Source organism: Sander lucioperca, chromosome 2, assembly GCF_008315115.2.
Source record: "Sander lucioperca isolate FBNREF2018 chromosome 2, SLUC_FBN_1.2, whole genome shotgun sequence".
Taxonomy (NCBI): domain Eukaryota; kingdom Metazoa; phylum Chordata; class Actinopteri; order Perciformes; family Percidae; genus Sander; species Sander lucioperca.
The window spans coordinates 3158165-3176562 of record NC_050174.1 but is presented as its reverse complement, the minus strand read 5'-3'; the positions used below and the strand labels follow the sequence as shown (position 1 = coordinate 3176562).

The window sequence follows — 18398 nt, the reverse complement described above, 5'->3', positions numbered from 1 at the left end:
GTTGGCAGTGCTCATCCCCCTCACTGGAAAAATTGCTGTGATGATAGGCTTTGCTGGGAACACGGGCAGGCATATGAAAACAAGCACGATTTCTGATTAGAGGTTTTGGAAACCGAGCCAAGCTGACACGTATGACAGCAACGTATCCCCAGAACAATCTATTCACTCATCAGATCAATCCTTTCTTTTGTGCTCTCCGATCCCGAATGTCAAAGGGATTCCATTGGGAATTAATTTTTTTACGCAGGTCTCCCACCCGCTCTAAAGTGTTGAGAGTTGTGTCAAAATGCTGTACTGGATCTAAACACTCTATATTATACTGACACCCAGTGTAGATCTTTCTTGGGGAAATTCGCTACATTTTGCGATTCTAACAGACAGGTAGTTATCATGATCACTAATGGCTACCATATGGCTGAACAGACAACATGTCAAAACAACATTTATGGTGCATTAACACAACACCAAGGAACACTTATGTAACACTAAAGTTAAGTTAAAGTAGTGGAAGAAGGAAAAGAAAGGCTTGGGGGGGGGGGATTATTTTCCATTAACACAACATACTGTATACAATGGTTCATGACCTCAGCTTTGGATGTTGTTTCAGCTGTTGATGGTACTCTAATTCATGGGACTTAAACCCATGGATGACATATGGTCCTGTAGTCCACACAAACCTCATCAGTGGAGGAAAATCCATGTCCGCTATCCCCTGCCAGCCACCAGATACATACTGAATCCCCCTCCATCATCATCCCTCTATCTTCCCACCCCTCCCCACTGCTTCCCCTGAGCCCAGCAGATTACAGATATCATTATAATGGACATCCTGGCAGGCTAGCTGTGGTCACATTTAATTTGCCGTGGCCTGTTATCTACACAAGATAATCAGCATTTACACCTGAGAGTGAAGACAGAAAGATGAGCGACAGTGTGTATGTGGGTGAGACAGTAGTAGCATTGGTGTTTGGTGTTTTAAGCCCCCAACGTTGTCTTCTAGGCAGCGCTGCCTGGAAGGCACTAGGATTAGGCAATGGTTAGGGTTAGGTGCCTTGAAGTTGACGGTCGCAGCGCTGCCTTGAAGTCGACGTTGGGGGCTTAAAACACCATCGAGCAGTAGCATTAGAGAGGGAAGAATGACCAACACAGTGTGAGAGGAGTAAGCGAAAGGGAGAGTGAAGGAAAGATTACAAACAATTGAAAGGAATATGTATTCAGCACACAATCCACTGGGACAATAGGAATGTAACGATGAAGCGCACCTGTCAGATTTGCATTCTAATAAGAATGACCTACTTTGGGCCCCTGAGATGACTGAGAGCAAAACCTGATTGAAATGAACATCCCTGAACACAGATGTTACATTTTAGCTTGGAGGGAGTTACCTTCCCTTCATACTGCATTTTGCTTTGCGAGGTCAGCCTTATCCAATTACATCCAGATAAACAATAGTGTTCTTTCAAAGAGAAGGTCATAGTGCACTCCTATTGTAGCAGACGGGTGGGAATCTTCATTGATTCCACTTTTATACTTGTGAGTATGTTTGGAAAGACTTTACTCCAGCAGCTGCTGCTGGATTATGCATTTCCTGCTCGACAAATCCTTTACTCCCACCTGCCGTCGAAGTCATGCATTTGTGTATAAAAGAAAGTTATTTCTGCCACCTTAAATTTGTGGAATTCTTGTGTAAAGCCAACAGAACAGGTATCTATTATATATATTTAGCACCTACGACAGAATGAGCCTTCACATCTATAAAAGATCAATTTCCTCTGAGCCAGAGGAGTGACGACCTATTTTCTTTGAAGGGCTTTCCATACATATTTCAGCTGTGAACTACCTACCAAGCTCATAGGGAGACATTACTGTTGTGAATGTATTGCAATGTAACTGTTTGAAAGCACAATCTGTCACTGAATTTCCGAAAGGCATCCATGTTAACGAGTCATTTTGACTTAAATTACATTCCCAAAAAAAAAAAAAGTCAGCTCAGGTCTCCTGCCAAAGAAGTCAGGTAATTCCGCTTGTTCCAAATTACATTCAGTTATTATCTCTCTACATAGTATTTTATTAGTAGTGACGAAGCCCGCTCAGAATGTGAATCCCTCATGCCTACCTAAGCATGAGGGATTCAAATCTTTGGAAATGATTCATGCATGTAATCCTGCACAATTTCATCTCATTGATAACAGCCTCACTGTTTACTGTTCACTCTCTTTACACCATGTTAGAGCTTTATTAAGTTACAGCTCATGCAAACGGAACAACCTTTTGCAGCTTCACATTGAAGACGTTCAACTAGCGAAACACTTTAATTGTGAAGCAGCCACAGAAAACGCTATGTGTTTTTCACAATGGTTAGCGCAGACCATGGTCGTTTATCATGTGATATGGGACACTGAATTTGATGAATTTACTGTTCATCAGACTGCAAATGAGACAAGACTTAGCTAGCTAGCGCACCCCGCGGTCCCTCTGCCTCATTCCCTTCCGGTATAGGAGACTACTTCATCGAGAGGAGAGCAGGGGAAGCTCTGTATTTATTCATTTAGTTTGCAGTTGTAGCAACTGGAATTTAGCCAGTGCAAACCCCAGCCCTGCTGCCGCTGGGTCTACCTACCTTGAGATGATAAGAAATTTTAGAAAGAAAATTCTAAAAATGAGCATCACTATCTTTAAACAAGACTGGAAAAGACAGATACTGTAGCACAGTCAAAAAAAGTCGCTTGATGAAATATTGTAGGATGTGATAATGGGCACAATACGCTATGATGGAGACTTTTTTGTCTGTTGTTCTAATACATATAGAAAAAAGTGATTAAAAAAAGCCAAATATGTGACCTAGTTTCGGAAAGGCACGTCAAATTCAGCATTCTATCGCTTATTAATTTATGGTTTGTCTAGCCTGTTTGTCTGTGTAAGCTGCCGTATCTGTCATTAAGTGAGCTCCGTGATCTCAAGGTGTTTTTTTTTCTCCCCATGCTGTAGAACTACCCTTTGAAAGCTTGCTAAAATATGCAGTCTGCAAATTCAGCATACAACTTCCTTTACATAAAAAAAAACATATGCAGATATTTGTCCTTCTGAAGGGGTCTTTTAAACTTTGTCTTGAATGAAGATGAATAACAAAAAAGAATAGGATTAAACAATGCATACAGTAGAGAAAGGTGACCCCCGTTGGCCTAAGCACCTCAACAACCCGGTGCCAGGGATTCAGTGAGCAAAGCATCAAAACACCAACTCCCATCTGTCGAGTTTGCATACTAATAACAACTGGCAGACTCACAAAGGATGATCACAAGGATTGGTAGGGAGTCCATTTCACGTCACTAACGCTAATGAGATCAACATGGCTAAAAATACCAGAGAATATTTATCCATCCATAAAAGATCTGCGGTCCTTCCTTAGGATATCCTCCCTCCAAAATTGTCGTGCTGTTAAAAGCGCAGCAGCCAATATTGAGTGCAGACTTCAGATCAGATTGTATGTCAGCAAAATGTGACCAGTTATATCAAAATGTCCTTCATGCTTACTGAAGTATTGATGGACCTGCCTCTTTGCATCAAGCTTTCTGCTGTACATCTATGAGAACTGAATGTTTGTAATATACACAAGTTATACTGTATATTCAAAGTTTAGACATATCAATCTTGCCTTATATCTGTAAATCATGTATCTATTTGTCCAGGTCTGACAGATACGGTTTCTGATAATTCTGTATTCATTATGTTGTTTGATTCTCTGTTTTTAAATATGATAACTTTTGTGCCCTTTTTATATTACAAGAAGTCACTTTTTATACTCTGAGTCAGCATTGATAATTAAAAACGTCCATTCTAACCAAATGAAAAAATCTACAATTTGAAAAGAAACAAGGTGTGACTAAAAAGGTTATCAAAATTCTTTAATAAAACTTGAACACCTGAGTTATATACATTATCTATCTATCTATCTATCTATCTATTTATCTATCTATCTATCTATCTATCTATCTATCTATCTATCTATCTATCTATCTATCTATCTATCTATTTATCTATTTATCTATCTATCTATCTATCTATCTATCTATCTATCTATCTATCTATCTTATGCTAACCCTCCTCCTAACAATGTGATCAATGACATTGTAGGTGTGCTCACATCTTGGATCAGCCAGCCACTTTATCTATCTGAGTGGCACTGCAGCCTGCAAGATGAGGAGCGGAGCAGGGTTGACTTATAAGGCTGACAACGGCTCCATTCATGCGTCTAATTTAAGAGCGGTTTCTGCTCTGTCTAATTAACAATTTACTAGGCCATCAGTCAGCCTCCCTATTGTGGTATAATCAGCGTTCCCAACGTTCAGGCAGCTCAATGCACACTTTCGCATCTGCAATAGGATTAGAACAACCATGCAACTTTCTTCGATACATAGGCAGAAAAGTGGAAACGGCTAGTTCCAAAGACACAGCGAGAACAACTGCGAAACCCCAGATTGAAAGATGACACCGTGCAGTGGAGTGAGATGGGCAACGTGTTCGACAAATTAGCCAGCTCTGTTTTTGCATGCTAGAAGTTGCAGCTATATAATGTTATTGCCGTGTTAAAGGGATCAACAGATGCACATTTGCTCCCCTGGGGGGGCTTTCGTGTTGCTTGCTGGCTCAAACGGTCGGCTGGTGTCACGACTCTGGTGTGAACGCAGCTCTGATGCAACTGCATATTGTGTGCAAGTTCCGCTTGTCTTTTATTTAAGGGTTGGGCTTAGGCACATGTGAGGTTTTGATCTGCTCGCTCATGCATAGGCACCTTTATAGGATTATGATACATTGTTAGAGTGGATTTTTGTAAATAAATCCCCCCATAAAGGTTCCACCCGCCTCACCACAATAAAGTTGCTAAACACTAATTCTTCTGGTCCTCCCTCTTCTCCCACACTCTCCTAAAGACAAGAGCTAACAGTTATTGCTATATTTTTTTATATTTTAGGAGAGGAGTTTAAGGAGTGGGGGCATCTGCTCATTGTCCCTCCAAATATTCTGACAGTAGAATAATAATCCACAGAGAGGATTAATCTGGGGGAATAGTATATTCCATTTCTCCTGCTTTCTGTATATGTTTCGCCCTTTAGCTTCCTCTGTATAAATAAATAGAATTTTACTTGTTTATCCACTTAGTTCCTTCTGTCTTGCTGATTAGAAATGAAGGACTAGGAGGCTGGGATAACCTAGAGTGCATGGTTCCAAGGATATCTGAGGCCAGCATGCCTGCGTGTGTGTGTGTGTATCAGTGGGAATATATGTGTGTGTGTGCATGTACTGTATAAACAAATGCAGTGCTACTTGAAGGGCCAATTAAAAGAAGCCCCTGAAGGAGTGTGCTCATCAGGATGCAGTGAACATAGCAGATCCACTCTCAGATAGCCTGCTGCAGTCTGTCACTGTAACTAAGGCATTCATACCACCAAGGCTGTGTAGCACAATATATTGACATCTTCATCCTTTAGACACTGAAAAATCGATAAGAAATATGATGAAAAAAATTGTTGTTATGCTATTATATCATGTAATGCATTTAGACATATTTAGAGGGATTACATTTTTTTTAGATACCATTATCAAACAATTATTGAACTGCCAGTTGCAAGAAACTTTAATTATGAATATGGGTGAGCAGGTACATCTTGGGATGTGAATGTTTTTGACTTGTGAGAGAAACAAAAAGATTACATATGATGGAACAAAAAAACGCAGTGTGGGTGCAGATAAGACAAAGACCATTGGGGGAAAAAAGCATGATGTCTGCATTGGACTGCACCCTTAAACACTTTATGTATTTACCACTTATGTCTCCTGGATCCAGTGACCACCCAGAAGACAATGCTGATGTGTTTTGTGGCAGTACACAACTGAATTACCAAGCCAAACCCTCTGTTTACCCCCCTCAGGGGTAAACAGAGGGTGATTTGGTCTGTGATTTGGTCTTAGGTTGCAGCCAAACCGCATGTTGCACTCATTATGACTGTGTTGACTCCTGTTGGCCCCAAAAACTTCATCACAAAGGGACAATAACCAATCTGTGACATTGATCGACCTCTATTGGTGACCAGAAGGAATTGCAACAACTTTGGCTGAACTTCTCTCCTTTTCTTGGAGCTGCTCAGGTCTCTGGATCAGGTAATGAGGCTTATTAGTCATCATAGCTGAAAGGTCTTGCTCATAGCACAGTCCTCAATTGTTAAATACTTGAAAGTAAAGTGAAAAGTGAATAAATGAGACCGGGGAGACTGGGACTAAAGAAACTAGTAATGAAAGCCAGAAAACTCAGCACCTGGCAGAGTAATCAATGAGTCAGTTGTATTGATAACCGTTCCAGCTACAGATATATTATCGTCATTTTGTGCAGCAGGGAGTTACAATTTCAACATATTTCCCCTTGAATGCCTCAAGAGAGGAGTTGTTCTTTTATTGGTGTTGTTGCTGACAATGGCCAATTAAGAGAAAAAGAAAAACTCAAAAAGTAACACATTCCACATTGATGGAGTCAATGTTAACAAAAACTGCAGAGCTTTTAATTTTCTATCGCAGTGCTACAGCATCCATGCAGATGACATATTGACTTGATGACAGACAATTTAACTGGAAAACACATGGTGGCATGTATGATACGTTGCACAACCTTCACACCTCTCAGTTTCACATGCATCCTGTTTTGTCTTTCTTTCTCTCCTCTCCCTTCATCACACCTCCCCATACTCTCAGAACGCTACACCCACACACACATTATCCCTCCAAGACCTCCCCCTGTGCTCATACACACACCCTTACAAACACAAAGATGGATCAATTTCACATTCCCTTTCAGGATGCGGAAGATGCAATAGTGTCTCATTGTCAGTTTACGGCACAATGTTTGATCCCACCTAATGCCGCTATGCAAATCAGCCATTGTCATTGTTCTTTTTTTTTGCGTGCCATCTTTTTTCTTTACGCCTTGATACGTTCTAAACAATTATCTCGCCACCACAGATGTTGCATCTTGTGGCCTATTTTCAAAAATAGGGCAGAGCTTTTGGCAAGGCACCGCCAAAGCAATAAAAAAAGTTAACTAATTGAAAAAAATGCCCTCAGTGTAGTGGTTTAAAACTCCTGAAGAGAAAGCTTTCAGTTCCACCATAATGGTTTTATCCATTCATTTGGGCTTTATTGGCTTTGCTTGGCAGTAGACAGGGAGCAATGGCACCCCCGAGCATCAGCTTTCCCACAGAGTCATTTGATCATATGCTGACTGGGTGAAGAAGAGTGTAAATCAAAATCCCTCATCACTCTGGCACTTTAAACACAAGACAAGACAGGCTGTATTTTCTCAGCCAAATCAGAAGCCTTGAGAGATGGATACCAATTATAATTGCAGTGGGGGAAAAAATATATATATCAGACATAGGTGTGTGTCAGAAGCCTGGTGCTAAATCACACCAGCAGTTGGATGATGAAAACCTGCCCGAAGGGTCTGAGGGACCTAGAGCCATTCTGTGCCAATGAAGGGGTGTGCACTTGAATTTGCATCACCCTGTGACATATCAAAGAGAATGCACAAGTAGACGCGCCTCTTTGATTTTGCTATTGTGAAATGCAAAATTGCTCTGTAGGCCCACACTAATCTGCGGCTTCCTTACCATAATCCTGCAGTTTTAGCCAAGTAATGAACAACGTGACGAAGAGGGAGTGTGTACAGCATGTTGCATAAGCACTCTGTGTGTGTCTGTGTGTGTCTGTGTGCATGCTGAGGCAGTGTGTGCAGGGGTGGGGCAGGGTGGAGATGAGGGGTTTCCACAAGCTCTTGATGGAACAAATTGGATGTTGCATACATGCACTTATCTTACCGTGTTGCTGCTTATCAAACATCACACACCATGCCATGTCTTATTCTCTCTGCACTGCTTTAAACATATTTACACAACACAGGCACGGGTACAATCAGGCGTGCAGGAACACATGCACTGAGATGCCAGGTGCTTCCTCCCACCTGCCCCTCTTCCCTCCACTTGCGCACGCGCGCGCGCGCGCGCGCGCACACACACACACACACACACACACACACACACACACACACACACACACACACACAGCCTAAAGCATGCTTCTGCCAAGAAATGAAATTCTTAGCCATTTCCGGTGGGAATGAAGGAGCATTTCTGTCCTCATTAGAATAGCTCCACGTCCAGTGGGTGAAAGCTGTGAGGCCCAATTTCCTGTCTTTTTGGCGGCACTCTGAGTGGGACGATGCCTCAGAAACATCAATAATAAGCCAAGGAACTGGAGAGTAAAGCGGTATTATTGGGACGCCAAGCAGACCATCTGCAGACTTCATCAAAAGCTCAGCCCATCACGTCCAGACGGGTTGATCGGATGCCCGGGTTAAGTTGCGATATCATGCAAAGCATATTGACCACCATTTTACGGCCTCTTAATCTCTCACGCGCGCTGGCTCGCGCACTGATACACGCACGCACACACTGAGAGAGAGAGAGAGAGAGAGAGAGAGAGAGAGAGAGAGAGAGAGAGAGAGAGAGAGAGAGAGAGAGAGAGAGAGGGACATGCACAAAATCTGCTCTGAATTATTACTCAATTAAGAGACACTGAGTCAAGGTCGTTTACAGCCGCAATATCCATAACTGTTATCGACGCTGCTTTTTAGTCCGCTCCCAAAATAAGAACATAGTGTGTTACTGTGCAGATTAGAGATGTTTTTGCGCAGATTATCAGTCATGTACCAGTTTAACCAAACCCCGGAGGAGCCAGCAAAGTAAACTCCAGTTAGGACATCAGATTTATCTTTGGTTGTATCTGTTCTCCACATACCAGTACACTGCCCTATGTGGAATTTATCATTGCGCAGTAACCAAGCAGGATCATCCTGTCTGCTTTATGTTAAAACTTTACAATCATGTCCTACTGTCTAATGCTCACTTACCATCAATAATAACGCTCTTCATGATTTAGATGTAGGTGAAATCCAGAATCTGTATAAATCCAGGTCGAATGAATCCCAGCGTGTGCGGAGACAGATAGGATATCCGCTATTTATTGCAATGTATTGGTAATTGCAAATCGAGTGCACGGTGGGAAACGGACACCCTTGCACCCTTCAAACTTTAGCCGTAGGTCTTCCCGAGTGGGGAGCCACGTCTCCATCTGCACCCGAGTTCAGTCATTTGGACGAGGGATTCAAAAATAGTCAGCAATAAACATCCAAAATTGGGAGACTCGACACACCAGTCGACACCTCCCCAAAATATAGGACGCGCAAACAGCTCCGGAGAAGAGCTCAAAGTGTTAACGCAGAAGTGTAGAATCAAAGACACAGAAGAAAAAACAGTATTGGATCCATGTTTTGAAATCGCAGCACATATCCAGTCCTATCACTTGCCCCGATGTATATTTCCCAAGTAGGCTACATAGAGAAAAGTGTAGTGGATGCGCACGGATGTCGGCCGCACTGGTGAGCGTCAGTGTGCATTTACCACAGGGAGGTGGATGGAGGGCGGGGCAGCGAGGTGCGTTTGGCGGAAAGAGAGAGTAAGAGGGAGAGAGATAATTCAGAGATGAATGTTTTATAGGTATATCACGCTGCAAAAATATCTCTCTTAAATCTCAAAAATTAATTTTTACACTAATCAAAGGAGATTTGACGTATGTAGCTATTTAACGTGTTTTCTGCCTGTTTTCCCTACATTTAGGCTAAGGTGTGCACAAACAAGAAATGTATTGGGGAAATATGTTATTTTACATAACTGATATACTTTTCCTAAAGTGAATCTGAGACTTAATGACTTATTCAGACAAGTCATTTTTTGCAGGGCTGCGCTCTAATGAATGTTTTATGTGCATGGGGTGGTGGTGATGGTGATGGTGGTGGTGGGTGGGTAGGAAGGTGACGTGAGGCGAATCTATTTGGATCGGACACGGCCAGGCACGCACTTGCATACGAAAATACACCCAAAAGACAGGCGAAGAGCCTGGCCTGCTGGTGGGTCCCGCGCTTCCTCCTGGGAACTGGACAATTTGGCTGCTGTGATGTCGTAGGCGGAGTTGTCATAAACCGGCAATGGGGAAAAAAAACAACAAAGATTTCAGTTCTGCTTGGTTAACCGGACAGGCAGAAATGAAATGAAATCCTCTTTCCCCTTTAATTTAGTTTTTTTTTTGCTCATATTTTGAAATTGTTCAGAAAAGATTTTTTTGTATATTATTATTATTATTATTATTATTATTATTATTATTATTATTATTATTATTATTATATTCAACTCATGAGGTAGACAATTTCCCTCGGATTTTCTGTCAAAGTGTCTGGAAGCATAGGGTCCTTGCAGAGAATCTCAAATTATACATTCCGTTTCTAAGCATTTTATATGATAATGGTTGCTTTTACAAAGTAATTAGACTATTGAGCAGCAGAGACACACTCTGGCAATCCTGATTGGACCGAAGACCAGTTCACCGTCGCTCTAGTCTGCAGCTATATGCTTGGTTTGCTGAAATATAGGATTGGATTCACAGCAGTGGTGCTATTATCTTTAGGTGTCACACGCCCCCTACCGGCAAAAAAAAAAAAAAAAATAGATCTTCAGCTCCATGGACAGACAGAGAAGCCTCATCTGTGTAAGATGGTTCCCTGCTCGCCCTAAGAGACAGTAAGGAATCATACTTACTGGCTGTGTGTTTGTTAGGGAGAGAAATTATTAAATTCGCAGTGGAGACAAGGTTGTTTATATTTATTGTGTTCCCTAAAAGGAATCTGGAATATTTCCATCTGCTGGCATACATGTCATCATGCCAAATATGTGAAACTTCCCAAATTGCACACTCAGTCTTTCACTTGGAATAGCAGTTTAGCCGTTTTAAAATTGTGACACATACAGAAAATACTAGGTTGTGTGCATTATGAGGCACACTGGCACATTATCAAATGCTTGTGTTAATTATACTTTAGTATGTAGACTAAGACAGAAAAAAGCCAACAGATTACCATAGGGAGGTGAATGGAAACCACAGCCAGGTGGGTGGTGTAGTCGAGTGAAATGGGGGTATGTGAAGCAGGCTAATCCCAAGCTTACAACTACCACCAATATTGAATCACACCATCAGAATATGTCAGTGAGCCACTCGCCTGGTATTTGCTCACAGTGGAGACCGGCAGGGCCAGATGGCCAGTGGAGAAACAGTCCAAAGCCGCCACAGTGACCTGCTGAGAACGAGGTCACCCCGTGAGAATAGGAAATGCTGTCACCTTTCACGGTCGTCTCTGCATTCCTTTATTTGAATGCAACCGTGCGGGCAAACACGTGTGTGCATAATCCTGTCATGCATTTGTATGCTGTGTGTGCCCTGAAGTGTACTGTAACAGGCAACGTGCCATTTTTAACAGGCTTTTCTCAAGAGAAAAATGATAATAATACAGTTATCACCACTACTAACAAGGCTGGAGGGCAACAGACGGAATACACTAAAATGCTGCATTTCCTAAACCAACAATCATATATTTGCTGTCATCTAAATACATAATTATAGACTATAGAAAATATATTCTGAAGTAACCCAGTTCTGGAGACATGTTACATACTTGCTGTGAAATAACTTTGTTTGTATATGGGAAGTAACCCAAACAGAAACATCATTAAATAGAGAAGAACTTGAGTTGCATATAAAAAAGGATCTTAATTAAGTCACAGCTACAGTGTTGACATGATTGCCAAAAATTGGCTACAGCAATACATAACCAGAGTATAAACCATTCTTAATATATCCCAACCCTCATTTGGCCCACTGGTTAAGGCGTCTCCTTGTGCCAGGAAAGTAAAAGGTGTACTGTAACTGATTACTATACATCCCCCAGCTCATTATACAACATGCCCACTCTTTCCTCCTCTGCTCATTCCATTATAGTATATCACAATGATATGTGGCAGCAAGTGAAAAGGACACAGGTAAATTATCATGGGAGCTTTGAGGCTGGAGGCCTTGCACAACGAACAAGTTTAAATTAACTAAGGGTGGATCATTGCCATGCGAATGGAAAAAACGGAGATTGGGGATCTTTAATTCATGACAGTAATGAAATGAGTCAAGCTGTTGAGTCTCAAAGGCAGCGGTCCCCTAGACTGGGGGTCTGCTATTCTTTTCATCAGTCTGACGGCTCAAAAGGAGAACATAGGCATAAATGACTTCCTTTGGTAATGGAAAAGTTAGTTGTGTCCCACTGCCACTGGAGCTCCAGTATAAGAACCAGTTAATTACAGCATATGAATGAAAGCTCAAACTGAACGCTCACCCCATACAGAACAATAGGGTTAGGACACATAGAAGACCAGCAGCATTTTTACTCCCCTACTTAAAATTTCAACATATTCCCAAAAATCATGGAAGACAAAAACATATGAATTAAGGGGTTTAGACAAGACTTTATTCTGGTAAATCAAACTATCGGGGAATATATGGACTTTACCATCCCCAGGTGCTTCATCAGCTCAAACAGAAAACAGCTGTCTACAATGTGACAATGTGAAGCCAATGTACAGTTTGTACTGTATATGTATGCATATATTTGCTTTTGCTACAATGGCTACCCAGTCATGCAAGTAAAGCATAATCACACTTAAACTAGTATGGTATGGACAGGGCCCTATAGCAAGAAATTTAGAAACTGTAGAATGTAAATATCCCCCAAGCAGTGGCGACTGGTCATTAGGGGCAGGTGGGGCACAGCTCCACCTCTTGTCAACAGAAAGAAATGCAAACAAATGTTCTGTTATTTTTAATTAATTCAAGATTATTTTCATCTATCATTTATTATCTTCTATGAATATACCATCTTCCTAAATTGCATTTAATTTGTGGTAGGATTTTTATTTCACAGTCCTGCCTTGCTGCTTCAGGCTGCGTTCTCCTGCGTTCAGGGTAGACTACAGCAGCCTGAATGTGTCAGAGTGGGGCTAGCCCGTCTCACACAATGCAATGTGCATTGTTCGTGGGAAATGATTAATACGCATGTTCAGAGTGTTAGTGTGTTTAATGTAGATCACACAAATTTGACGGCCAGTGGGGCTGACAGCCCGTAGCACCACGACAGCGTCATTCCATATCTCAGATATGATTGGCTGTCTGGCGCGGCGCCAACAGTCGGCAAGAAGAGCAAAGAGGGGAGATTGTGTTATCGTTGCTAGTTAACTTGGAAAAATGATCGAAGTGGATTTTATACTCAAGCAGAGGTTTGAACCCTTTGGGGGAGAAACTGGAATTAAAACGACTTGGTGCCCACCAACCTCGGGATATTGTTATCACTCAAACTGATGGTAAAAGTAAGTTGTTAGCTTACAAAATAAGTCAAGTTTGCCCAGAGGAAGAACCGCCGCTCTTTAGTGAGCCCTCAGCCTTGGTGAGTGAAAAAACATTTTATCATCCTGCCTTTGTGGTGCTGGTCCATATGTTGAGTGTGTACATGCTTAGTTGTTGTCATAGAATGGATCTGTATGCATCGCCGCATGACGTTAACTTTTTCTGGCTAATCTCTAACGTTACTACCATGGCCCCTAAAAGCACCGTCATCTGGCGGTGCCTGTAGCTGGGCTTGCAGCTACTTATTGACGGCTAAACAACTGTGTTCACGTTACAACTCTGTCTGTTTTATGAAGTCATGCGGTTTGTTGACATGTTAAAGCATAACTCTCGGCAAAATGCAACCTAGGGTCTTTTTGTGAATGTACCCGAGTCAAACTTTCGTTTAAAAACATATTTAGGACGGAATCGCCACTTTTAAGATTTACCGTATTTTCGTTTTTCGGACAAATGGCCTTTTGAATGGGAGTGCTAGGGGCACTTTTATGCTAGCCTCAAAATAGCTATTTTTAAAACACTAAGAAGGCTCGACACAACATGAAACTTTGTTCGAAGTATCAGCATGGGCTCTACACCTTGACGAAAGCATTGACAACATTGTTTGTGTACCCAGAGTTTACTAAAAAGAAAGGTTTTGAACAACTCACTGTAGGTCTTGTTGTTTCCGGCCGCAGTCATTTTATCAGTCAAAAACAATCGATTTCCGAATGCAACATAACAGGCAGGAGAGTAAAGATGGAAAGCTCCTAAAGCTTAGTTCCATATAAATGCACAGATTATTTCTTGTTTTGTCATTATTGAAAAACAATATTGACCTCCTAGTTGAAAAAGGAGCCTCATATGGAGTCCGTTCATTCGCATTCGGATATCCACTCGTTTTGACTGCCGAGGTGGTAGCGGGCTTTTTGATCCCAGTCTGTCACTTACCAAGTTCCTAGTAACCCTCCCCCCACTCTCCCTAAAAAAAAATTAAGAAATCCAGGTCGATAACCTGAGTGTCCTTAGTGGTAGCTAGAGCCTTGTGTTCTGGGTTCCAGTTTATAAATATGTATATAACTACACTTCACATGTAGGGTTAACCATTATGCATAGAACCTCTTGCTAGGATAGTAGTTTCAGGTGCTAGACACCAGCTGTGAAATTAACTGTAATCAACTTATATTGCATCTTTGCATATCATTTTGCAGCGTATAGTGAAACACTTTGAGAACATTGTTAATTTTCCCATCATCACACTGATAAGGCATCTCTGAATTGAAATTGCGCTGAGGAGCAGAATCCAATCCCAGCGATGTATTCCCTCACAAGTGCCTTCACTCTCTGTGCCATCCACTTCTTGTATTTATTTTCTTGCTTTTCCTCTCCTTTCTTCACCAAACTTGCAGGACAAAGAGTTCACTCTGCTCTTTCTGCTCCTGCTCATTAGGCCTGGGAGTCAGGTATTAATTCTGGCCTGGGTGAAAACCCTGTCGCCATTAAGATCAGGTGACAGCTCATTTTCCTTGGTGGCCTGCCGAAGACAACAGCAGTGATGGAATTGTTTTTTCCAGTCTGTAACCTCATTAACTCATTGGAATAAAGACAATGTGGAGTTGTTTGTATTACGCTGTAATTATGCTGATTTACTCACTTTCTCCCTCTCTCACTCATTCTCTCTTCCTTTTCCATTTGCCATTTTAATTAGATCCGCCTCTACTCAAACATTGACAATGTGGACTTGTGGCTTTTGACTCATGAATCAAGCACCCACCCACCCATCACTTCATATATGAATTTGAGTAGTGTGTGTGTCAGGAAAGAGAAAAGAGATAGGAAAAGGAAGGTAGGGGGTAACAAAGTGTCCCATGCAAACATGCCATATGTCTTCACTAGTCATTACCTTGCTTGACAAGGCTACATTCCATGAGACTGTCAGTGGGTCGGAAAGGACAAGTATGTGGAAATTTATTCTCCTGCAACTTCACGTGATCGGTGGCCTGACCTTGATTTTCTCTTCCTTTTCAAGTGAGAGCCGGAGAGGGAAAAGTAAGCTAGAGAAAGAGAGAGAGAGAGAGAGAGAGAGAGAGAGAGAGAGAGAGAGAAAGAGAGAGAGAGAGAGAGAGAGAGAGAAAGAGTGATGCTTGGATGAACACAGTCTCTGTGCATCTGTCTCATGTGGATTTTATTTGGTCTTATCTGCTGGGTGATGGGGGCAGAGATAGCAGATGTCAGCCATTACTTTTTCCCGCTGCCTTTCACAGCAGAGTACACAATCTTAACGTTAAATAAATGACAATTGTTTTAAATTATGTAATCCAAAATTCCCAACTTACTTTACAATTGATTCATGAACATGTGACCAAATGAGTTTAGGAAAATATCTTGCAGCTGATTGAGAGATATTGGTTTGTGTTTGATGACAACTTATTACCTGAAGTGAGAAGATTGTAGATTTTACCCTTAAGTTTGCTCATCAGTCTGCCTGCAAGAAATCTTAAAGACCTATGAAAACTGGTGCCCAAATCAAGCCTTTGGGCCTAGGAACATTTAATTAGATCTCTTATTTCCACATATCCAAAACTAAACTTTGGTTCCAAATGATAAAAACCATTAACTCAGATTTAAAAATCAAATCTCCAGTAGCACTTCAATAAAATAATTAACTTTTGGCAGTCTCTGGGTGGCTGATAATAGTGGGTAAGTCATTATTTAAAGAGGAAGATTTGAGTTCCTGAAATGAATTTCAAACAAGTTTGAAATTGTTTTTTAGGAACTTATGAAAACCAGTTGACAAGTACACACATTTTTAGATCAAAAAAGGGTTAAGGGCTAGCAGTTCCCAGAGGCTGCAGTATTGTTCACACCTCGTGTGAAAGTGTTAGAACAACATACTAATAACTGTGCTATTTTTACCTGGAAATATGAAGGATATATTTTCAGATTTGCAGACAATGGAAGACATTAAAAACACCAGAGTGATGTGTCCCATCCATCCATCCACTGTAAAAGTGATACAAGTAGACCACATGGACAAAAACACACACCAGGACTGATAAAACGTGCAATAAAAAATGTGACTGTGCAATACTGTAAATACATTTTACTATTTTACTATTTATTTTCTTTATATTTATTATTGTGTGTTTATCTGTGTCTTCTACTTTTCTTCTTATCCCTTGCTGCTGCAACAGTGTGAATTTCCCCACTGTGGGATTAATAAAGGATTTTGAATCTTTGAATCTTAAAAAATGACTTTTACTAAAACTATAGTCTGGATCGATGGCGATCCATTTACCGGATAGTTCTGGATGTCCTGCTCTCTTTGTGTTTACGTTAAACTCCAGTTGCATTGAGGAACATTAACAGGAACCTCTAAGCAATGTTACACGCTGGAAAATGGCAACTTTTGAAGAAAATTTGAATTGTGCAACAAGGCAGGCCTGCTTGGTTCGTTCAGGGAATGATTCTAAAGGTTTGACGTTTTGGGGCCGAATGGTGGGAATTTTTGATGGACAAAATACACATGGTGATACACTGGTAAGAGCAAATTACGTTTAACCATGTATACAGCTCATTAACTTAATTTAATATTGTATGTGGCGTTTTCTTTTGCGGGGTGCAAATGTTCCACCGAAACAAGTTCCTTCCCAAGACTATTTTACAGAACCATGGTTGCTGCGTCCTGGGCTTAGCACTGCCCAAGCGATTGGGATTGGTTTAAAGAAATGCAAACAACCCAGAGTGTATGCTCCTGTTGCCAGACCTTCCTACGCAGCACTGTGGAGATAGGTCTGGCAAGCAAGACTACTCAAATGCAGCCTGCACACTAATAACGATCGATTTTTGATGGACACTAGTCCCCCACAATGCAATGCAAAAAAGAAATGGAAGAGCTGCTCACACCTGAAATTTCTTTTAAATAAATTGTGGGTGTTGGTGAGGCAGCTCCAAAACAATGTTGGAACAAAAAATAAATAGGGCCTACTAAACCTTGAATAAGACATTTTGACATTTAATTTTCCTTTCTGAAGTTTGGCATCAGCATTCGAAAGTTGCAGTTTGATTGTTGTCTGATGTTGTGTCCCTAAGAGTTTACAGCCATGCTAGCAGCTCTGTGAGGCTCTAGGCTATAGGCACAGTGGTGTTTTGAGATCAATACTAATGTCAGCATGCTGACAAGCTCATAATGACAATGTCACATGCTAAGGTTCAGTGGGTATAATGTTTACTATGTTCACCATATTAGTTTAGTCAGTTAACATGCTAACATTTCCTAATTAGCAGCAAACACACAGCAGTTTTTCAGATATTTGGTCATTAACCAAAATATTACAAAACTTGAGATGCTGACCTGATGGTGGCACTAGATAAAAAGTTAGGATCGCCAAAGTCAAATGCCTTTGCAACATTTGGTGCAAATTTTTGTGTGATGTGATATTTCACAGGATAAGTGAAAACCTTGATCTGCTGCTGGTGCTAGATGAAAAGACAAGTAAGAGGGATTCATCTCAGAGACAATGAATGTCTACACAAATATTTTGAGATATCTCATTCTGTAACAAAGTGTTGGACCGACCAATCGAATTGAATTGCTGGTTTTACTCAGAAACTTAAAAATACATGATCAAGTGTCTAAAATTCTGTACATTTTGGCGGTCAGACATACAGTAATCATCTTTAGACCTCCTTTTAGGCAGTAGCAGGGGTCAGGCAATAATTGGACAACATTTTTTGTAAAATAAATATTTTTATTTTACATGTATCTCTCTCTGCTATTCTTTGTCACTTGAAAGGTTTTCTTAAATTCAACATTATTTATTCATAAAGGACAAGGATTTATTGGTTCTTATTTAGGAGTGTATGGTCATTGCATTTTAAAAACAAGCTCAACCACCCCAAGATCAAACACGTGGCTTTTATATGGTCTACTTTGTGTTACTGTGTAACAGCCAAACTCCATAACAATTTGTCCTGACTTGCCCCGAACAAAGAAACAACTCAGAATAATGGAGTCTCATATAAAGAAGCCAGATTGCACT

General features: G+C 41.0%; 1 protein-coding gene across 1 annotated transcript in view; it reads right to left on the bottom strand.

Moving 5' to 3' along the window:
- The window catches only part of rtn4r (reticulon 4 receptor), a 46040-nt gene extending 36528 nt beyond the window's left edge, over positions 1 to 9512 (bottom strand). Inside the window, exon 1 of the mRNA XM_031305674.2 lies at positions 8957 to 9512. Coding sequence (XP_031161534.2) covers positions 8957 to 8978 — 22 coding nt within the window. The 5' untranslated portion in view covers positions 8979 to 9512. The remainder of the gene's footprint in view (positions 1 to 8956) is intronic.
- Positions 9513 to 18398: the final 8886 nt, after the last annotated feature.